Genomic DNA, 24,294 nt, shown 5'->3' with positions numbered 1-24,294 from the left:
GAACCTCTGCTCTAGCCTGTTTATTATTCCTCCTAAGGAGACACTAATGCTCCCACTGACTTCACTGGTGGTGTATTGTACAGGGAAGGTGAAAATCTCTCTTGGTCTCTGGGGTTTCTGTCCATTTCTCATGTCTTTCTGTCCACCATCTCTTTCTCTCTCTCCTTCTGGTCTTGGTGCATGCAAAAGTTTGCATCAGTGTGTCTATGTATGTGTGATTGCTGCAGTAAGCTTTAGCTAAGAGCTGGTTCAATAGGAAAGCTTAGCTAATGTTGGTTCAGGTTGCAGCTATTCTGACCCAAAGCAGAATGTGAGCCTCCCTCAGAGCAATGATCCAAACCCCTGCTTCCTGTTGCAGCCTCAGCTCATCCAATAGAACTTGACTTTCTCCATTGCTTAGCATTGTCAACAGAATCAGCCAATGGCTCTAATTACACCCTTCTCTTGTCTCCTCAAGAGCATCAGTCTGTATACTAAAAGCCCGGTCTCTTACCAGGCTGACAGACAAACAAAAGCAAAGAAATAGTCAGATCTTTTTTGAGAATGGAAAATTGATGACACAATGCCAGAGCTGGCCTGGCCATCTGGCTGAGCTGTAAATACGTGTTATGGTTCAGCACTTCTTTTAAGCGGCAATTGGGAAGAGACTGTATCAGTGAAAGTGTAATGTAATTATCTTTAAGCATATGCCACAGTGAATTAGACTTTAGTGAAGTACTTAAAAAAAGCCAAGCCTTAAGTGCTATGCATCTTAATGTGAACTGCCACTCCTTGAAGTACAAATTAATTTATGTTGGTCTAGTATATGCCCTTTTTTTTATTATTGTCCTATGTAACGGTTCAGTGAAGGTTTGGAGGTTGAGCTATGTTTACTAAATAGCTTTAAAGATCTATCAGGTGAAACCCAGGCATCCATAAAGTACATGCAACTGCAGAATTAATTTAAGGCAAATTTAACCGAAATAACGTATTTCACATTTCAGGTCATGGAGAAGAACAGGTTCTGTCTGAAAGAGGTGATTAAGGTGTGCACTGCAGAAATGCTCCCTCCTCTGTATGAGCTGACAGCATGGGGACATTAAATATTCATACCATCACTCAAATTCAGATAGCTGTGATTTTCTCTCATCTTTTACACTGTTATTACCTGTCTGCACATCAGGAATCAAGAGAAGACCTCCCTCATTTTGTGTAGCTATACCTTAACACGGTTTCAGAACTTTAAAATTATTGTAATTTTGCATTCTCTACATCTAATGCATCAAAATGAAGCTTCTTGTTTCATTTTTCTTTTTAAAACAGTCATAATATCAATTAGCGATCACAAGGGGGCAGTGTTAAACTGTTGTTTTACAACCTAAAACTGGCTTTCATGAGTTCTTGGCATCACATGCTGCGTACTGTTCTCTTTTTTTTGTCTGTTTGTTTACAAGTAATCCCTCAGAAACATTCTTAATCCCATCTTTAAAAAACTCATTGATTCCCACTACAGCACAGCATCAGAGCTGCTGCGCAGCAGTGACCACTATCTTTTCAAAGCTTCTTGTACCAGCAGGGTTGCTGCCAGAAACTCAGTGGTTACATCTCGAAAGAACAGTTTTCCTGAGGGATTAAATTTCACTTATATGTTTTGGAGATCAACTAAATAAAAAGCACAAATCAAATATAAGCTGAGATTTGTTAAATGTGGACATTCTTAGCAGAGAAACATCTCTCATTGATTCTGTAGCCCCCTCTCTCTCTTTGTACAGACACTTATAGTATCTGTACATGAATGACTTCAGTGGAAGAGACACCGTGGCACCTAGATGCACCCATTTTAATTAACTATCTTTTTAGTCTTCTTTGGAAGCAGGTAACAGGAGCTGCAGCAGCACTTGCATCTTGTTTCTATGAGTGCAACATGATAAAAAGGCAGATTCCCTGAAATTGGACAGGTACATCATTACCTCTCTTAAATATCAGCCAGCTCCTTATAACACAATTTTGAATTGTGCATTAAAGTGGCATAAATGGAAGGACAGAATCCTTCATTTTTTCCCCGGACTAAGATAAATGACACCTAATGATGTTAGAATGAGAGAAACTTCAGCCTTGTTGGAGCAATTATATATGAATAAGTCATATGACAAGTGTCCCATACAGGGCCAATAGCCACTTAGGAGGAGCTAATTATGGTGATGAGAAGGTTTTAATGGCTTCTAACAGGACTGCTTACTGTTCTTTAATACCAGAGCTGACATAAAAAGTTTGGCTCCAAATCCAAGAATGGATGTCAGAGGAGTCATAAGGAGAAAGCTTGTGTTTCTTTAAAGAGCCTTTGACTTTGGCTTAATATTTCCTCCCAGTCACTTTTTTCTCCTCTCATTGTGTCTGTGCCCATATGTGTCAGTCAGTCTGTGCTCATGTGTGCATGAGCATGGACACAGATCTTCAGAGTTGTACCAGTTTATTTTGCAAATGATTATCCAGCGCTGAATGTGATCTATTCCTATCCTGTTTCAAGTACATTAAAGCATAGAATTTTCTAGAAAATAGATATTTAATTGCCTCAAGGCCAGATCATGTGTGTGTCGGGACTCCATTAGGAAATGGGGCGCACTTTGCTGCAGAGTGTAGAATCAGCAGGACATGTAAGCTTAGACTTTGTGGAAGTGCTGAACAAAAGACTGAGCCAGGGAGGATTAATTTGCCTATAAATGTGTGTTTCTATTGAGTATCAGTCGTAACTCACTATTCAAAAGGAGAACACTTGCTGTGTTGATTAAAGAATGTATGGATCCCTAAATATGTTGGTATCAAAGCTGCAGTATTACATTTTTAGCCACTGGAGTGTAGAAGTACTCTAATTTATCTTGGCAGACATCCCTGCCTCCACAGATAATCATCTATCCTATTAAAACGATAACGGTGCTGTTGAACATTTCAGCTGTGGGATTTAGTTATTTGTTGCAAATTTAACATGCATACATGGATTAAAAGGTTGATATAACTTTTAAGTCTTAAGTCTGCCCTTAAGGAGACAAATTATGCCATTTTTTCACGAGCTGACACAATATTTTGAACACTGAATTAAACTTCTAACATTCTTTCAGCTAAATAGCCCAGTCAGTACTATCACACTTTTGATTTGTGAATTTACATCCCAGTGCAGAGCAGCCCGTTTTAGGTTTTCTTCTCTATCTCTCTCTTCCTTTAGAGTTGCCTTTTCTGAGATCAATCGTACCTTAAAGTGCATCATTACCTAATTAGAGAGCTTACTGTAAATATTCTTAGAGCTCACACTAGCACACACAGAACTGGTTACTTGACTGGTAATTTCAATTTCAAATATTTACAATTCCCTCTTCTGCCGTGCGGCCAAGGACTGTTGATTCTGATTCTGTTGGGATCTGTAGGTTCTCCTGTTTTTCTTGTTGTTTGTTTTGTTTATTTTATTTATTTTTTCTGCCTCACCTCTGCTCCTGCTTTCCATGTGTGTGGCTGATGACTCATCTGACTCATGTGTAGGGATGGACTGATCATCTTGAATACACTTTCCCCAGGGGCTTGATGTGTTTTTCGGCCGGCTCAGTTTATTTATTGGTCTGACCATAAGACTCAGTAGATCAGAGGCCCAGCAAACACTAGGCCAGCCTGCTCAAATTTTTAAACACCTCACCCTTTCACTGTGGTCCCTGTTCCTGAGTACAACAAAGTTTACAAAGTTATGATGAAGTGATGAAAACACATCAATGGAGCAGCTGTTTTATTGCTACTCTACTGTCTCGTTACATTTATGAAATTAATGGATGACATCAATATTTCCAGTAAGAGAACAGCTGGTTAACTGGTTTTGTTCACTGGTTTTATGGTTGTGTTTACTGGTTACAGCAGCAGATCTTACATTTAGTTATTTTATGTCTTCCTTAACTAAATCTTCTTATTGAAAGTGTAGTTTTCATAGTTTCATAGTTCACAGTTTTCATTCGTCAAATTTAGCAGTGAGTCAGCTTCTCTGTTATCAGTTGTGGGATGATCGTTGGATACTTTTGGGTCAAATGTATTACAGACAGCTCTTGTGTAGGCGTTTATTGACCATATATAGAAATAAAACACTTTAAGATTTTTTATTTACATTTTTGTCCATATGTGTTTGACCCAGAGAATCAGAGATCCTGATAATTATGAACCTGACTGCATCATTATGTAAAATTAAAATCAATCTTTAGTTAAATCTAAATATCTCCCCTTTTATACAGTCCTCTTGTGCCTAAATAGATATGTCTCCAAGCTATGAAGAAATGCTTTTAAATTAGTGGAGAAAATGTAATAGTTCTTTATCCATCCATCCATCCATCCATTGTATATACCTGCATATTCCAATGCACGGTTGTGGGTCGGAGTTCAAAACTCATTCTTCCTTTAACAATGACTTGCCTTGAATTTGGTCATGCAGCCTATTTTGCTCTAACTAAATCAATCTGATATGATTTTCCTACTGTGCAGGAATTAAGTATATGCTGCCATGTTTGTGTTGCATTAGAACATGTTTGTAAGTGCAGTGGAAAGGTTCAAGATGCTGTCCTGTGTACCAAAACAGTATCAGGCTTTGTCCCTTTATCTACAGAAAGCACACTCTGTAAGCCTTGTTATTTAGGAATCTGAACACATATCTACTCTGTCACCATGAGACACTTTAAACAAGCGCAGTACCTTAAACTGTCATAAATGTAAATTAGCTCAAAACTGCTAACAGCTTGTCTCAACCTAATGTTAGAACATAGACATTTTATTGTTGCATCTGAGGAGTCTGTGTCTGCAACTCCAGCGATGTTGCCCATGGGCAAAACAAGAGGAGGGGGAGATTATATTATTCAGAGCTACAAGCTAATACCCACAGCTGATGCAAATCTTAACAACAATAATGTCTGCTTAAGTGAGAGAATTACTGACACAACCGGGGAAATGTGCCCTGTTGATTCAAACCTCTGCCTCCTTATTCATGGGCTTATATAACGACATAATTCTTCAGCCAGTTTCAGGCTGGAAGTTATTAAGGTGTGAAAACCAAATTAATCATTGCAGCAATTAGCGTGTGTCTACCACCCCCTTTGAACATGTGCTCAACATGTATACCCTGTTTACTGAAGGCATCAGCTCTCCAGAAAGGCCATTATACTGTAGACCAAAAAGGAATCATAATGAAAGATCCATTAAGCTTAAACCCAGCATGCAGCATCTGACTGTCGGCTTGATCCTCTCTGGCTGATTTTCTCTCTGTTTATCTATGTGTGAGCTCAGACAAGCATGTCAGTTTGTCAGCCGGCAGAACAAAGATCAACCTCTCTTCGTTAGTCCCGCTTTTGCTGCTTGTCTGACATCTCCTTGAAATAAGGTGGAACACACACGTTTTCACTGCCGGACGTTTTAACAAGTTAACCAGTGTATATTGCACAAAACAGGTTTCTGGTCACAGAGAATAAACAATTTCAAAGATTTTCAAAGAAGAGCTAAGGAATTTTTTTTATTTATTTATTCAGTTTATTTAAAAGGGACAGTGCACATTAATCAACATTTCAATTTGAATTTAAAATGTAAATGTACCAGAGTTAGCAAATATGCTCATTTTCATCTGTAGTCCCTTCACAGGTCAGCACAAAATCATACAGTACATACATTACAATAAAAAGAAAAAACAAACAAGAACAATATTAAAATTCTTGGAGATATAAAATATACTACTACTACTACTACTAATAATAATAATAATAATAATAATAATAATAATAATAATAATAATGATAATAATAATATTAAAACTGTTTTCAGACTCTGCTAGATAATAAAATATAATATGTCTGTCATTGTAAATTTTTCATTGGCTTCATGGGGATGAACTCGTTACCATATAACAAGAAGGGAACTGTGGTTGACTAAAGTGATTTAATATAGCACTCTTAGCTATGGCCAGTGAGGGCACTTAGAGAATGAGAGAATAATGTTTCTAAAGAATAAGGTGAGCACATGAGGGTTTGGAGGTTTTTATTAAAAACCGGAAGTAACATCTGTAAAAAAAAAAGCAATACTTTGCCCTTTACGTTTGATCTTGGTTTAAAAATGGGTTTGTTTGTCTCACTTTTTTGTGTTTTATATTTTTCAAGTGTGTAAACAGCTTTAAACACACATCAGTGGAAAAAGCTGTGCAAATAGTTATTAACCCCTATACCAGAAAGGCCACTGCAAAGTTATTAATTAAAAGTGCGTGTCCTGGTTCACAAGAGTCAATATAATTTACAGTCAGATTTAATAAGTATTATATTTCTGTTTGATTAAATTTTTGTATTTGTGTATATATTGACCCATAGGTTATCTGAATCTGACTCAGTCTTAACATCTTGTGGTTTGCAACGAAATAAATAAATGAAGGACACTGACTAACTTATGCTAAAATTGGCACAATTAAAATAAATCTTTTCATTTTACACATAACCTCCAAATCCAAGCAGCTTTATTGGATGTGTATTAGACTGATAAAGCTTGTTTGACTGTATTTTTTAAAACTGCGTGAAATCTTGGATCCTTTCAAATTAGCCCTGTCAGCTCCAATAACACATTCCTTAAATCATCATTACTGTATGCGCTTATGGCAGCTACATAATTCTGAGCACCAGCACAGGAAGCCCACCTTCATGTCTTATAAAACAAGTGGATGAATTTAGTTTTACAACAGGGATTCATTTGTAAATGTCAGACCGAAAGGGACTATTTATTTCACAAAGAGCCATTTCTTTCTGAGCAGCAAATAGGAGGCATCAGGCGTTTGGGGACTGGGAGACTGTTTGCTATAGCTGGCGGCTGTACTCTCAAAGTCATTCATCAGAACCGTTTCCCATCTCTAAAACTCTTCCCAACCCAGCTGTCATGATGCTGCCAAGATGAATTAGCTGTGTCATCCTGTGTTTCCTAGTGCAGGCAGGGATACTCTTATTGCCCCATGGGCTGTAAACATAAATCTGCACCATTCAGCCATAATACTTGTACAGTAAGGTCGCTGAATCCTCTTGCAGGTTAATGCAATGATACATCAGAGTTCACCACTATGCACGGTGTTGCTGCCACACTCACAGCATAAGGCTAACCTGTGAAAAGCAAAGTATTTTGGTTTTCCAGAGCTTGGTGTCCAATGAACCGCAATAAGAAGCCTGCTAATTACAGTATTTAAACATTTGTGAACATTAAAGTTTTACCACTGACGTTTTTATTTAAAAGGTGTTCAGGCAGTAAAATATTTCCCACAGAAGCACCTCACACGCTTTATTTAATATGCTCAGATACTTTCCACTTGGTTTGAAATTACATAACTACATTTTAAATCTAGTAGCACTGTAAAATGAGTAAAAATATGCTTTGAAAAACAAATGTAATATTTTCAGTAGGGGGATAATCTTAGACTGAGCTTCACCAAGTCAGACATATCTTTTGTAATTTTAGTACAATATGCCTCTGCAAAAATTGGTAAAGTGTCCATTTATAAAGCAATTTTAGATTTTTATTTTTAAGATTTAAAAATCAGAGCCAAAAAAGTGATATTTATGTGAAAAAACAAGTTAAAATGCAGATCACACACAGTGCTGCTGAATGTCACCATTGCCAATGCCACCAATCCAGATAATAAGAAGAAGGCATCATGTCTGAACTAAGCTGTGCCAAACTTGCCAGGCTTGTTTGGCAAGCCCAGAAAAATCAGCTGATTTAACAGCTAATAAGACACGTGACCCTTCTGAGGAAGACCACAGATGTAGTCGAAACATGTCAAGATAACAAAAAACTTTTCATCTGTCTGAAATAAAAGAAAATAGAGACTTGATAATCGAGAAGACTCAATGAACCTGATCGGAATATGATGAGCTTTATGTGTAATATTTTACCATTTATGCGTGCTAGTAATCTATAGTAATGACCTTATAATTAAAAAAGAACAACAATCATATTGTTGATTGAAATTATTTGTATGGCAGCAAATCTAAAATTTTATAACTGTGACAGCCAATTTTAATAAGTGTGGCACAGTATGGAGCATTGTTTTAGTGTAATCACTTAATAATCCTGTGAATTTCTGTTACTACTCCTGAATATCTTCTTTCACATTGTTTTTGCAGTAGATTGGCGCTCACCTGCCACCGTATTTGATTCATCCTCATAGCTCAGCAGTTTGGGTACCAATTGGAAAACTGGCCTTTGTGACATACAGTATGTCCCTTACAGCAGATCATGTAGATAATTATCCTCAAAATTGTGTCTGTAAATCACCACCCGCTCTTCTGTCAGCGGCCTGCAGTTACTGGACCTTGACTGCTGCTGCTGCCCGTGCCTCCAGCCTGTTTCTCCTCTTTTGCTCTGTGCTCTGCACCCTCTCTCTCTTTTTCCCTGCTCTCCTGTGGACGCCTTGGTGCTGAATATTCCCAGGGGGAAAAAGCAAAGAGACAGCAGCAGCCAAGAGAAGCAGAAAGAATACAGAGATCACAGCACAAAGAAGGAATGGGGGCTTGAGGAGAGAACAAAGGTGTGTGAGAGGAGGGTCGACTTTAATGCATAGAGACATGGTGGCGAATGCAAAATATTTATGTTGTTGCAAACAAGAAGCTATTCTGCACACATGGGGCGAAATACTGTAGAAAGATAAAACATAATGACAGCAGTAGAACCAAATCATCACAGTATTTTTTAAATAAAGATGTTTGAGAGAAACCAAAAGAGGAGCTGGATGTAGATGATCCTCACTTTGTTGTGTGTATTGTAATTCTACATGTCAAAGTTCAGGCTGATCAGCCTCCCACATTTTGACTAAAATGCTTGATTAATTGCTGTTCTCTCATACAAACCTTTTGCCATCAGTGCATTTAGATATACACACTTTGGGACAAAAAGTTTGTTTTATTCCTTTATGTATCACACATTACATTTGTTGACTAACTTAGATTAAAAACACTCACACACACACACACACACAATAGTTACTACTTTAATTTCATAAAGCAAATATGTAAGTAAGAGCTTCAAATTAGAAAAGTACCACAGGGATTAGTTTGAGTTTGAGACAAGTTAAGATAGAGCTACATTTTCAGAGGGATGTATCTATTTGCATGTCTTGTGAGAGTATAAATATACAGTTGGGGCTCCAGTATATATCATATCACAGTGCAGATTTTTTTTCTCACAATCACTTCTCCTAATCTTTTACACTGTTGTAAAAATATAATACACATGTTAATTTGTCTTTCCATTTTTAAATCATCCAATCATAGACTTATCAAAGAAAATACATACACAAAAATATTCATCTACTTGGGTTTAGGTATTTGTATATGTTCATCTACTGTAGCCTGTAAGGTCAGATGCATGTTCACTGGATAAAGGGTTGGTAAAGTGAAAAGAGAGAAATATAAAGTGAAGGAAAGTAAACACACTGGATACTAAAAGGTATATTCCAATCTGATTTGCTACAATGATTGATGCAATACAATGTCAAGAATCAGTTATTAAGTTTGCTTGTCAAGGTTTTTCCACTTGCTTTTTAAACATTCGCTGCTTCATTGGCCTCGTTGATTGAAACTGGAGTCTTTTTTTCTCATTTAGATGAAGTGTCAGGTCAAAACTCCACCCAAAGAACAGCTATGTCCTGATCCCCCTTTTTCACTTCAGCTCCCAGTGATCAAGAAGCTAATATTCTTTGATGTTTTAAGGCCTGCGATGGAAATTCATGACATCAATTTGCGATAGATACAGACATTTGTAGACAGAGAATGTTACTGTAATTACACCCTGTTATGTTTGATTGTAGTGCAACTGACAGGTCAGTAAAATTTACTCTTCCCCTTAAGAGAATCCTAACAATAGCCCATGTCAGCTTAATCTGTAGTCAATGGGATTTGTCTGAGTAACATCACTGAAATTACTTCACAAGAAACAGATTTGGACTCTCGAAGGAAACTTGAACTGTTTCATAAAAGTAATGACATGCATGTGAGGTTTTTTTTTTATAGCAATGGCCTTAGGAAGATTGATCTACATATTCTCTGAAGAAATTTAAAAGGAAGCTATTGTTTGGGAAAAGTCATCACTTAACATTTAGCATTTCAACCTAAGTTTGCATTGTGATTTGTACTTTATTTCTCTTTTTCCACTTGTTATCCAGTCAGTGAAAAGACAGGATGTAAACGCCGCCTTTCCGTTAACCATTAGTAGATTCAGAGTCCATTTTATAAACTAAACAAGTAAGCAATATATTCATTAATGTTACATAAGCTTTAATATCAATAGATTTAAGATACGTGCCCAAGGCCCCTTAACAAATATCCGTGCATGCTTTTATAATGGTTTCATTAGTGAAACTCTTAAACCATGGTTCCAGAGCAGCATGCATTTGTTATTCTGTTGTTGTTACATTTGTTGTGGGATTGTGTTTCTCTGTCAGGCAAGTGTATCATTATCCCTCCACCCAAACGGATTAGTTTGTTGCACAGAGCCTCTCCACCAATATGTCTCTCTCTTGATGAGGTGACTGGGGAAATGGGGGTTGGACTAATGCTTTAAAATGCCAGAAGAATCAGGGTCCAACTCCAGTGAATTTTGACACTATAGTGGGTGGTGCATCAAACTTTTTAAGTCTGTGCAATAGAAAAGTAGGTGTCTCAATTTGTTGTTCTCTTTCTCATAGTTATGCAGCCTGTATGTGACTGCATTCAGTCATACTCATCTTGATGCCCAGGTAATGCACTTCATGGCTGCATGTAATGGTGGTATCTCATTGAGAAGGCAATATGAGCTCATAGATGTGCATCCATTCTCCATGGCGCCTTCATCTCATTGAGAGAAAAGTAATCGCCTCAGAAAAAGATTTGATTCTCCTCTGAGGGGACATTATGACAGCAAGCAGCCTCTTTCTTGTACAGACCCAGAACAATGGGGAGAGATTAAACTCATGGTGGTTGGCTGATCTCTTTTTGATTTTATTGCACTTTCCTTGTGTGTTATCATTATTTAAGTGGACTTCAGACAAAGTCACTGCCGTGCATGCAGGATACATGTGTAGCATGTTGGTCTTGCAAGCTTGCAGTTAATGTTCACCTCAACCTAATGTGCAGCCTTCATCCTTGTGCAGCTGCCATGCACAAGCATCAGTAGGAATTTTGAAAAGGTTTCCATAAGAAATGTTTTGGTGTTTGCATATTTGGCCAATATCACCACAAGCTGGCATGGCAAAATGTAACAAACAAAACTGCTGCTGTTGAATGACAGCCCATGTCATTTAACATCAGGGGCGGATGAGATGGACGAGATCCACCTGTAGTTCCTTAGGGCTCTGGATTCTGTGGGGCTGTCTTGGTTAATACACCTCTGCAGCATCACGTGGACATCACGGACAGTGTCTATGTACTGGCAGACTGGGGTGATGCTCCCCCTCTTGAGGAGTGAGGAGCAGGGTGGTTTTCATCCCGGTCGTGGAACAGTGGACCAGTTTTGCACCCTCTTCAGGGTCTTGAAGGGGGCATGAGAGTTCACCCAACCTGTTTACATGTGCTTTGTGTCCCCTGGGGACTCGTGTTGGGGGTGCTCCAGAAGTATGGCATACCGGACCCCCTTGTACAAGCTGTCCGATTTCTGTGCAGCCGGTGCCAGAGCTTGGTCCACATTGCTGGCAGTAAGTCAGATTGATTCCCAGTGAGGGCTGGACTGTGCCAAGGCTGCCCTTTCTTGCCAATTCTGTTCATAACTTTTATGGACAGAACTTCTAGATGCAGCCGCGGTTTTAAGGGGATGCGGTTTGGTGGCCTCGGGATTGGATCTCTTCTTTTTGCAGATGACATGGTTCTCTTGGCTTCATCAGATTTCCAGCTTTCACTGGGAGCTGAGCCAAAAGATAATATAATTATGTTTATATATATATATATATATACATATATACAGCATCCCATAGAAGTGAGTACACCCCTCGCATTTTTGCAAATATTTCATTATATCTTTTCATAGAACAGCACTATAGACATTAAACTTTGACATACAGAATATCAAAGTTTAGTTTTTATAGTTTAGTGTCCTGTATATCAGTTTCATTTCTATAGTGTTTCCCCATGAAAAGATATAATGAAATATTTGCAAAAATGCAAGGGGTGTACTCACTTCTGTGAGATACTGTACCCAGGACTCTGGTAGAGGACCCGAGCTTGAGATGAACAGCCACCCAGCCTACCCTGGGGAGATGGGAGGTTGGGTGAGAGAGAGTTTTATATAAATATATAGGCCTATATATTTACCTTGGCTTTTCTGACATTTTGTTCCCAGATCTCAGCAACAATCTATGGTGTAAAAGTTTGGAATTATCCTTCTGAAAATTGTGTGGCAAGATATGAGAAACTGATTGACTAAGTGCTTGCTTTCATGCTATTTTTTTCTCCTGTCATTCATACCCTGTCCCTCTTGGCTCTTTTTCCTTAGTCATGCAGTAAGCAAAAGACATATGCACACATCCCGTATAAAAGGAGCAGACAGTTTAAACAGTCTTGCATGGCTGCTCTTAGTCAGCATCGTAATTCTGTGTAACAACGACCAAGCATGAATCACCACTTTACCAAAAACTCAAGAATGAGATTTTTATTTTCCAGATGCTTTTTCAATTAAGTTTTTAGGCCTCGGGTCACAAGCCTGAAACTTATTAATCATAGCTAAACTAGGACACTGCAGGGTCAAAAACTAAATTAAATGTGAGACTGGAACTTCAGGAGACACTTCCATGATGCTCACCATGAGTTCCATTATTTATTCGTTACTTCTTAATCTTTTCTTGTTCTTTTTGACATTCAAAATTTGTCTAAAACACATCAGTCAGTTCTGAAATGTCAATCGCTTTTTGCTTAACATATAATGTCCCTGATGGTGTTGTATTGAAAGAGCCATTGGTCTGTACAACATAACTCTTTGTAATGCACCATTACATTTTTGAGGAAGAAAAAATTGTGAGATAAGGGATTAATGTGCATGTGTGTGTTCTTGCCCATAGGTATTTATACGTGTGATTGTGTTGAAAAGAAAGACAAATGGTTTGTAGCTGCTGAGCCAAGAGATTTCATTCAGCAAACAACTCTAATGATATTCCAAAGTTGTGTGTGTGTGTGTGTGTGTGCGCGAGCGCGCGCGTTTTTATGTGAAGATTGAGAAGGAAGAGGTGAAAACAAAAAAAGAGAGAGAGAGAGAGAGAGAAACCGGGAGGGAGACGGAAAGAACGTGTAATGCAATATAATTATGTGATTTTTAACAAGATCCATTGTCTCTTTAGAATTTCCTCAGATTTTCGGAAACTGACTGCTTGTAATTTAGATGAAATAATCCCTCGGCCTCCTGTTGCTGCACAATAGCGCACTAAATCATTCTAACTTCGTTTCCCCCTCCCGGGGACGCTCAGCCAGCGCTGACAAAATACTCCCCCATCACTGCCTCAAGCTGCTGCTCATAGCCTGAGAGGACCGAGCAGAGCTGTGTGCGCTTCACTCTCTCCAACCTCTTTAAAAGTCTCAGACAAAGCAGCAGCATTCTGAGCGCGCAGTTTAGGCTCATTCACTGTGACCACAGCAGGACCGATGTTGACAGCGCGCACCGGCGTTCCCCAAAAATGTGCCAGTCCTCTGGATCTAAGCCGAAAACAGGTTCTGTCGCCGAAGCCGGGAAACTCTTCTTGAAACACACCACATTGCACGGCTTGAGGCACATCTTTCTCAGCGGTTCCTACCCCCGGAGAGTTGCGTGGCTGTTGGCGTTCTTGGCGGCTTTGACTCTGCTCTTCACCTGGTCCTCCAACAGAGTGCGGTACCTGCTTTCATCGCCCGTGTACACCAAGGCGCACATGGTGTACGCCAAGCGGCTCGTTTTCCCCGCCGTCACCATCTGTAACCAGAACCTCCTGCTGCCACGGCGCATGAAGAAGACAGACATATTCAGCGCGGGGAGGTGGCTAGGACTTTTGGGGAGGAACTGGCAGGTCTCCCCGGCAGCAAGAGAGGCGCTGCGGGGAGATGGTGGCGGCAGCACGGGGGGCGAGCCGCCCTGGTCTCCGTTGTCTCGGATTTTGGACTTTAATCACTTCCTTCCTCCTCCACGGGAATCCCAGCCCTCCATGAGGCATCTGCTGGATCGGCTGGGACACCAGCTGGAGGAGATGCTGTTGTATTGTCGCTATCAGGGAGAGCTCTGCGGGCCGCGCAATTTCAGCACCGTGAGTATTTGCTCAAAAGTTCCTTCTCCATCCTCTCCTATTAACTTCCTGGACCCCTCCCAACAGGTTGATGCGGTTGTTTCAGAGCTTAGTCTGACAGGGCTTACCTGCCTAAATCTTTTTATGTGTCAATAATATCAACTGCCTCATTAATTTGCTTTGAACATGCAATCGCCGGAGCGCACAATTCATACTCATCTGCTCTTTTGCTTGGTAATGTGTCTTGGTTGTTCAATTAACTTTCTTAAGCTCTGTTCATGTACGTGGCACAGATTATTTTCTACGTAGACTTGTGTTGTGTCCCAGTTTCTATTGTTGATCATGTTAATAATATTGCGATAATGTTCATGACTGATTTAAAAAATGTGATTTGTGTAATAATGTGATTTTCATTAGCAGCTGTTCTTTGCTCTCACTGACTAGTTTCTGCGTTTTTGTCTAATATATAAAAACAGCGTATTTGAAATTCCTGTACCAAAAGTCAGAATTTAGGGTGTCAGGGGAAAAAAACTGCAGCATTCTGTCCACTGTCTAATTTCAGTGGCTCCACCTAAGTAGTCAATCATTGCTGGATCAATCTGTGTGCAATCCCTTGCTCACAAAAGACCAATCTGCCTCTAATGAAGACTTTTTAAATTCATTTACCAACACATTGCAACATACACTGACAGTATGATGTAGTGCAGTTAGTTAGAGTGCAGCCTCATTGATTTCACTTCATTATCGGGTTGAGAACAGTGTGAAAGCCAGTGTTCCCCTCTGTTCCACCTCATTTCCCAAACACGCACATTTATTCTTTGTGTTTGATGTACACAGCTTGATGTTTGGAAATCAGGTTCTCTGATTTTGCAGCAGGCATGACTAAAGACTTCATGATTTTGAAGATATGTTTCTACTGGAAACTGCTCTCCTGGCAGCCCTCACTCACTGTGTCACAACTGTAATCTGAAACTATCCACAAAAATACACTACCGTTCAAAAGTTTGGGGTCACTTTGCCATGGGATTCAATAGGGAAGTGACCCCAAACTTTTGAACGATAGTGTATATCAAAACACTTATGCTATTGAATTTAAGAGCAACACTTTCAGAGCCACAAACTAGGCATCACAATCAAGCACATTTCTCCTTCCCAAAAATCTTTAGAGATGCTTTGTGTTTGCTTGGAGCATTTCAAGCAGCAACCAAGAGGCAGCAACTTATTTCAGAGATAAACATAATGCCAAAGCCCGGGGTGTTGGGGATGTGTTATAATCGATTATTCCCTCCATGGCTTTAAGGCAGGCAAGACAAGCTGTTGGGATGAGTCAGACCAGTGGAATCAGTTACACATGAAAGCTGAGATGTTGGGATGATGACAAGCCAGATACAATTGGTTTCAGAATCTATCAACTTTTGTGAAAGAAAAAAGCCCCCCTCACCCCCTACCCTGTTTCCTGGTCTCTAGACCACTGGCCTCATCAATACATCCAACCCTCTGTTTGGTACCTCTGTCCTTCTTTAAGGCTGCTTTAACAACCCAAATGCGTAATTCTTATCAGGCAGCTTTTACGCCACTCACAGGTTGTAGACATGGATTTTGGATGAGAAATCAGTCTGACAGCAGGCTGTCAGCCTCCATCCCTTCCGCATACCCCGCTGACTGATAATGCTCTGTTCAGTTTTTTTTCAAGTCTTACTGGGAAGACTACGTGAGGGTGAATTTTCTGTCTTTATTTCCCATCTCTACTAAAGTAATGGATATTTTTAATGTGACTTTGTCGAAAACATGTAGACAGAGGAGTTTCTGCTTTATTAAACTGTCTTTTACATTTGTAGAGTTGCAGTAATTTGTTGAGAATTTACAGGCACCAATATAAGCACCAATTTGAAGTATCACCTTTATGAAGCTATGAGCAAGTTGTTAGCTGATTGTTAACCAACTGTTGCCTATTTACATATCCTACTGGCAGAGAACATTTAGCATCTATTTGGTGAGATGCCTTCCTTCAGTAAATGACTGTGTGCACAATGTTCCCTCTCCTTTATACTCTGTTTTGGTCCCTGGTGGTCAGGAGTTAATTTGTGTGTCATGTTTTGTACTGTGCAGTCATTCTTTTAGAGGATTTTGCAGGGGAAAAAAATACAGATGTCTGGTGTGATCAATGACAGTGTTTCAGTTTCAGGCAGTTAAAGCCAACATGGCCAGTTTATCATTGGGAGTAGGCTCGAAGGACTTTGAAAAAAGAAATCTAACTGCAATTTTGTTTGTGATTAAAACTTTTAAATTCCAGCTTTCATTCAGTGTTCATCAAGAAGTACATTCATAACATGTGATGGAGAATTATCACATGAAATGACATCAAAATAAAAACAGAAAAAAGGAGTGCTTCTTTTTGGTTGATGAGTGGAAAAAAGAACCTTCAAGGTGCTCTTTGGTACAGGGGTAATGATGTGGCAAAGAAAGTGAAAGGTGAGGTCAAAAATTAAAAAGCCTTTATTAAAAGTGGCTAATACATGGAAAAAGTAAACACATATTTCCATCTTTTTCATAAAGAGCTCTTTATTCTAACGCATGGATGCAAGGTTGATAAACGAACGGCTTCACTTATAAACTAAGATGCAAACTGTGGCCAAAACACTGAAGCCTGAATGTTACATTTCCTATAGAGCAGGTTAATACTTTGCCCTTGTATTAAAAACTAAACAGTCTGATGCTATTTATCTTATTCACACCACAGCATGCCATTTCCCACACTACATGCTTTCTGCATTACACAGTTTACTCCTATATAGGTGAGGGCACTCTGAGCAGCAGACAGAGAATGCATTTTGGAAAACATGTGGCTTCAACCACCTAAATATCAGACAAAAATCAGCATTTTTTAAGATGGCAACACTTGCGTTGATAACTTAATGTCCATCAGATGCAGCTGAACACGCTGAATTGACTGCAACTGTGGTAATTTCTGAGCCGTATTACGGCTTCAATAGATCCACTATTCTTTGTAGGTTTTTTTGAGTTCAGCATGTTATTTGAGATCTGAACTTAAAGAATATGTAGAGCAGCTCCACCAGTAAAACTGTCTATTCACTTCATCAAGACATTTAAGAAGTTGGACTGTTTTCCATCCTTTGTGTTTTTTGTCTTAGCGACTCAGTCATTTATGGAAAATTAGTTTGAGGCGAAGTCTGAACATGTGACGTGCCTCCACAGCTGAGTGTGGAGTGTGTGCTGGATTTCAATGTCAATTAGAAGTTGAAGTAAAGAAATTTGTCTCTGGTTGATTCTTTCTCCCCTTTGATAATACCAATTTGTGTTGTGAAATAGAGAAAATTGGAAAGCCTAATTATTCACCTTTACAGTGAGTTATAACTTGTAAGAATCAGGCATTTGTGGATTTAGCAAGATAACTAAACATGTGGGTAGTGTGCCCCCCAAAATGTAACAAAATCCCCGCTGATATTCTCCTGTCTGTGTTTTGAGAGTCAACAGCTGCCAGGCATGTTCCAATCATCAACGTATAAATAGCCTCTGATTGCCAATTACTTGATAAATAGACATATCAGAATGGGATCCTGGTGCCATTGGTGAGCCCACATCTCCAGAATCTAGGACCTCGAGGATGACAACCTAACAAGAGTATCAACAGGAGAACATTGCAGGGGATTTTGACACATTTATGTGTGCACATGCTTTACCCTCATGTTTAGCTGTGTTGCTCATTCCACAGAAGCACGGTCCATTCATGATATACCTCGGTGTAAGGCTGAGTAATCAGGCTTTCCAATAATATGCAATGCAAAGCCAATTGGGATTGTTAAAAGGGAAAAAAATCAACCCAACATAAATTTTCTTTTTTTTTTTGTACGTTTTGAGTTGACGTGAACAGCCTACAAGGTGATGTTAGGGCACTGTAATGTGAGTCTACTGTGTACATCAATGTAAAATTAGTAACATGCATCCATAAAAACTTAAAAGTAAAAGTTGATTTGTGGCTATCCTACAGGCAGAAAATGCTGTCTGAACTTGTAATAAACGAAGTATAAACGTCTTGTGACTGTTGCTGGTTAGCTCCTTGAGGCTAAGATGGACATCTGCTGTTATAGCTGCATAAGTGTGAAACTTACGTCTGTTTTTTCTTTTGCAAACTGCAAATTACCAGTGACATATGTCACTGTTAAATGTTACGTTTCAATACATTTTGAATTCTCTTGATGCATTTACCTGTATTTGATTTTTTTTTAAATTTCCCAAAAGACAGCGCTCACACTTTATAGCATCTGAAGTTGAAAAAATAATGTTGCTAGTTATTTTATTAAAAAGCAATTAATCCTTCCATTCTTAACTGTGCATTACTGGTTTAATTCCAGGTCTTTCAACCTACACATTTAACTCCTGCCTGCTGTCTGCACAGACCTTTTTGAAGGAGCATACAGAATAATAATAAGTGTAAAGGTAACAAAAATAAAATATATCACATCAAGGTGGCTCCACTGTAGCTTTCATAAAACTTGGTCCTTGTAACTAAATAGAATTTAATCGGTTGCCATGGAGCCTGATATTGAAAGTTTTCACAAGACTTTAGAGGCTTGTTGACTTCCTTGAAAATCAAGGTTATAAATTTATTTTAGACCTTAGGAAAAAGTAGTTGACAAAGCAGTCTCAAGGTCCTTTTAAAGCTTTTCAGTATTCTAAGGTACATGCACAGCATCGTTTTAAGTATAGATTTAGATCTTTCATATATTTTTTTATCTTTTTCTTTCTTTTTGTGATGTTGTAAAATGTTGCTTGTGTTTTGCAGGATTCACTTCATATACACAAAAGGATGGTAGTAGAAAGTGGATTCACCTGATAACGAAGCCATACATCATAATCAACTTATCAATTCTTGCCTTACACCAAAAAAAAAAAAAACAATATATTTTGAAACACCACAGGAATGCTGACAAATTGCATTTCTTAATAGAAAAAATTTTACACTGTAAATTTTTTTCTGAGATGTGTGTTTTTGTAACTTAGCTTATTTCTTATTTAAGCTTCGCGCTCATCTTAAAATCAATGGAGAATAGAAAGTGGTTCTCTGGCAACTGTCAGGGAACAGCTTGTTCATCCTTGTCACATTGTCATGTGAAGGATAGCTGAGGGCCATCTCAGCAATCACAGGCTGTCTATCTGTGAATTATTTATTAAAGGGAAAAATTATGGCTTTTTTTTTTTTTTTTACATTTTGCAAGAACAAGAAAGGGCAATGTCTGTCTCGGTGTTTTCCACATAGGTGTGCTTGATTTAAATGTTTATGCCTTGTGTTTAATAGTTGGGGGTGGGGGGGAGGAATAGCAGTTCTCATTTAAAATGCAGTGTAAAAAGCTCAGTGCTAAGTGGTGCAGAAAGTGAAAGTAGTTCAGGCTTTTACTCATCAGGAAGAGCTGCTTAGGTGTCACAGAAATGTGCTTCCCACAACATTTTTTAAAATGCATATAGGCTATAATGTTAAGAGAAACAAGTTTAAAATATTTCTAATCACTGCATATAACCTGCCAGTCCAGGCCTTGCCACTCCATTTTATTTCAGATTAATTAATATATGAATTCCTTATTATATTAATAAGTTTTTTTCTTTTTTTTTTTTTTTTTTTGCTTCAGGCAAAACTATTAATTTTCTGCAAAATAACACTTATGATAAACCATTCAGAAAATGTCACAGTGCGCATGTTCAGCCAACAAGCTCTGCAGGTAAATAAGACAGGCAAACAACAAGAAACATATTGAGAAGAAGGAAAACACGCAACACAGTGAAGATCCTGACTCCCCAAGGTCACCACTAGCACCCACTGCTCTTCACTTAGTGCAGCCAGCAGAGTCTTCTGGTTACCACAGCAACTCTGGCTACATACCTTCTGTAGTCAATCACTTACAAGCATACACACAGATGGCAAGCACACAAACAAACAAAGGCTGTACACCCTCCCCTTAATAAAAGTAATCATTCATATTCCCATACAAAGTGTTAGCAACAACCTTATAGCTGTTCACTTGAGCTTTATCTGCCAAATGCCGTCTCTTCAGCATGAACAGCCCTGCCTATTCCTTTTGTTTGGAACTGTCTTCTGGAAAAAAGAAAAAAAAATCTGTCTTTGTGAGTTTAAATCAGAAACCATTGGAAAAAAAATAACCAAGCAAACAGATTGGATTTGCAGTAGCCTCCTATTTGTAAATGCCTAAAACTGAAAGCGAGTTTTTTTGTTTGTTTGTTTTTTCATGTAGATATAATCCTTTTGTTCATGTCAGACAAACGGAGGTGGTTCTGTGATGTTGTGAGATGTGTCTGCCTTTATATACAATGATCTGATTATTGCGTGAGATAGCTCCAGGACTGAAGATAGATTTTATTGATAGGTGTATTCATCCCTAATATTAGCATTTTAGGGTCTGTTTTTGAGTCAGTTTGGGCACTAATACTTTTAAAAGGTTACACCTCAAATTGTGTCCAAGTATTAAAAGGCCTCTTCACCACTTTGTGTCTTAAAAGGTACAGTATAAACGCACCTGAGACATTCATCGGTTGTGTTTTGGGCTATTCTCCATTCTACACACTTCATGAAACAGAATTTACATTAAAATTTAGCTTTTTTTTCTTTTACCATCCATCTGGTGTTTATGGCATTTGAGTCATGAAGCTCTGGTGTCTGACTCATAATTCAACTATGTGATAAATGTCTTCTTATCTGTTATTTTGTTCCTTACAATGCAGTCACAAGCAAAATAGGTGCATTTGTGGGCAATTTCATTATTAAAAAGAGGAGGTTTTGCACAAATTAGCTGTTTTGTAGACATATTTATTCCTCACAGACTCCTAATTTCCACTGTTTGTTGGAACTATAGAATTTAGAGAAGAGCAGACAATATAAGAAGACTTTTATTAACCGCCCTTTCTTGCTTCCTCTTACTGTCTCCACGTGAATGTCAAAATGCTGAAGGTTAATACCAAGTTAATTGGGAGCTAAGGCGCTTCACAGGCCTCTGCATCAACATCGACCACAAAGTAGCAGAACATTTTATTTGGTCTTCAGTCATGTCTTTCAATTTCCTGATGTTTCTGATTAGTTTAAACACCCATTAGTTCACTGGCCATCATGTCTGTGAGAAAAGCTGCTACATGCCACAGTAGCTGGTTTTTATTGTCTGCTGTGTATGGCACTGGGTAGTATAGGGGTTGCAGCAGTAGATATACAAAATATTCTTATCAAAACATATAAAAGTAGAAGTACAATCAATAAAATATAAAATAATCTAGTGTAACAGTATAAGAGATTTGTAAACTTTAAATGTAAAGTAAGCTGGTATACATTATTATTTAAATAAATGAAAACATAATTACAGTAAATACCAATGTACAAATGTTGAGTATACGGTCTGTGAAATGTGCAGATGGACCAGACATCTGTGCAAGTACAAGAAAAGCAATGTGCAGAACTACTTTTAGCAAATGTGCAAAATCAGCATTAAAAAAAAGTTAAAGAAACAAAGCTACAGCCTGTTCCAGCTGTTCCCAGTCCGAGGAGAGTTACTATTAAAGTTAATGTGAGTTAATGTTCTTTCTTTGTCCTTCCTCTTTTTTTCATTTTAAACTACACTTTAACTTTTATTTCTTGCATTTTAACTTATTTTACTTTAGCTTTTTGTTTTTAAACAATTTTGTTTCTTTTTAAAGTTTGTTTTAACGATTCTTCTGCACCCAGCTGTAATGTTTTTAATGTTCCATGTAAAGCACTTTGAATAGTCTCTTAATAGTCACAAATAAACTTGCCTTATTGAACAGAGTGATGGCATTAGGCAGGAAAGACTTCCAGTATCAGTCTGTTTGACACCAAAGCTGTTTCAGCCTATCAGAGATGCTGTTTGTGGTTTGGGATAATCCACGATGGCTTACAGTTTGTCCAATTCAGTTTGTTCGTAGAGCAATGGTTTTCAAAACATTTATTTTTACTGCAGGTGACACTGTTGTTGTCTTTGTTTTGTTTTTTCAAACGTATTCCTTCCTGTGACAAACAAAATACATTTTTAAACCACATCTAGAATATTTCAATGTTTGTTTTAATGTAACTTTTTTCAGTTAAAATTATTTGATCTTGGAATAATAACAACCACACAACAGTTAGAGCCAGGTTCATTTCGACTTTATTGACCAATTGATGGTTATTTTGGCCTGATGTTTAATTTCAAAGCCTTTATCAACTAATAGCATGCCTGTCTTTCCTAGATATTAAATCAAAAATACTTGCCCGTACACATGGGAATCAGTTTTTTCCTGGAACAAGTGCAGTCCTGCAAGACAGTACATTGTGTAACATAACAAGCACATCAGTGGCAGGGCAAATAAAAAGTGCGGGGAAATACAGGATTTAAAAGTAAAATAATTTCTTGTAAAAACTGAGGTAGTAAAACAATTATTAAAAAAAGCAAGAATTGGCAATAAATCCTAAAAACCCAAAAAGCAAGTGTGCCAGATAAAGAGCAAGGTTTTTATTTAATTAATCAACTGCAAGCCAAATTATCATGCTGCCTTATTTAATGGTTTGATTGACATAGGAATAAATGAAAGCTGGAAGCTGTTGGTCTTACACTGACAGCCTCTGTAGCGTCTGCCTGAAGGTAACCAGTCAATTTTTAAGATTAAGTAAATCAAGGTCATCAAGGACTTTGTCTGTCTTAAGGGGAGGATAGTCCTTTTTATGCAACACCTTCACAACTCTTCTTACAGTGTTTTACAATATTATCAGTCAGAGCTCTGCACCATGCTGCCAGTCCATAAATAAGTATGCTTTCTAGTACCGCAGTTTGAAATGTACAGATAACATCAGGGTTCACACCAGACAGTCCAGCCTCATAATCTTCATGCCCAAATATTTTGAAGTGCACACATGCTCAGTAACAATGTTATATCTTTGTGTATCCCTAGATATTTTAATAACTGAGTAATAGTTTGAGTACATTGCTACAGGTTTTTTAAATGAGATTCACATCTAAAAATACTTAAAGGCATCAGTTAATTCTCAGATTTGAGAAGCTTGAAAATTTAATTGACATTTCTGCTTAAAAAATAGCTGTTTTCAATTATCATTTACATATCAATTGATTAAACTGAGAGTGGTAACTGTCTCATAATTGAAATGAAAGGACATCAATGGTTTGTCTGAAATGAGAATGACTCCTTTTGGCTTTGCTTGATTTTAATAACGTCAGCCTTGCTGTGGTGTGTGAAATTTGTCAGTCAGGGTCCTCCTATTCTAAAACAGAAGTCATGTCATGTTTACTCAAGCACAAATAACCATATAATGCAGTACTGAGAGCAGTGAAGGCTCAGTTTGTCAACAGTCTCAGCACTAAACCCTCCGAGATCTGCAGCTGACAGGGTAATACAGCAGGTTGCAGTAGCTGCTTTTATAACACTCTGCTTGCTTAAGATGAAACTTACACAGCTGGAAGCTCACATTTCAAAGCATCGGAAATGAGAGTTAAACTCTTGCAGTAATATTAGCTATAAATAAAATCCTTTTATTTCTCTTTGTGTTTCAGATATTCACACGCTACGGAAAATGCTACACATTTAATTCGGGCCAAGATGGACGACCCCTGTTGGTGACGATGAAGGGCGGGACGGGCAACGGCCTGGAGCTGATGTTAGATATCCAGCAGGATGAATACTTGCCAGTTTGGGGAGAGACAGGTAAGTCTCACCTGGGGGGACACATCACATAAACATCTCTAAGCTTTCAAAATCTCAGCTGACGCTGTAAGATTAAAATTTATACTTTCCATAAATAGTGAACTTTTAAAAGCTTTCTATCCTTTTTAAAAGTAAAAGAAAGAAGAATTTTAATCAAAGAACCTTGTCATTTTTAGTGTTGGTGTTCTAACAAATTTCAGGGATAGAACTTTTCCCTGAGATTCTCTTTTAACCCCCAAGACAGAGACTTGACTAGAACAGATTGCATTCACTGTAAGCCCCTTTTGATGTAACTGGGAAGCTTTAAATCTATTTTACAGTGCTGGTGCACACTTTAC

General features: G+C 38.2%; 1 protein-coding gene across 3 annotated transcripts in view; it reads left to right on the top strand.

Annotated features, from left to right (window-relative positions):
* The window catches only part of asic1b (acid-sensing (proton-gated) ion channel 1b), a 195,258-nt gene that overhangs the window by 124,910 nt on the left and 46,054 nt on the right, over window positions 1–24,294 (top strand). For 2 of the 3 annotated variants that reach the window (XM_041980549.1, XM_041980547.1), the window contains one exon: window positions 23,806–23,956. In XM_041980549.1, coding sequence (XP_041836483.1) covers window positions 23,806–23,956 — 151 coding nt within the window. Of the gene's footprint in view, window positions 1–12,735; window positions 14,249–23,805; window positions 23,957–24,294 lie in introns of those variants that run through there. The other variant, XM_041980548.1, reaches the window with a different exon arrangement.

The sequence above is a fragment of the Melanotaenia boesemani genome, chromosome 3 (genome assembly GCF_017639745.1).
Source record: "Melanotaenia boesemani isolate fMelBoe1 chromosome 3, fMelBoe1.pri, whole genome shotgun sequence".
NCBI classification, from domain to species: Eukaryota; Metazoa; Chordata; class Actinopteri; order Atheriniformes; family Melanotaeniidae; genus Melanotaenia; species Melanotaenia boesemani.
This window is presented reverse-complemented; position numbering and strand designations above follow the sequence as displayed.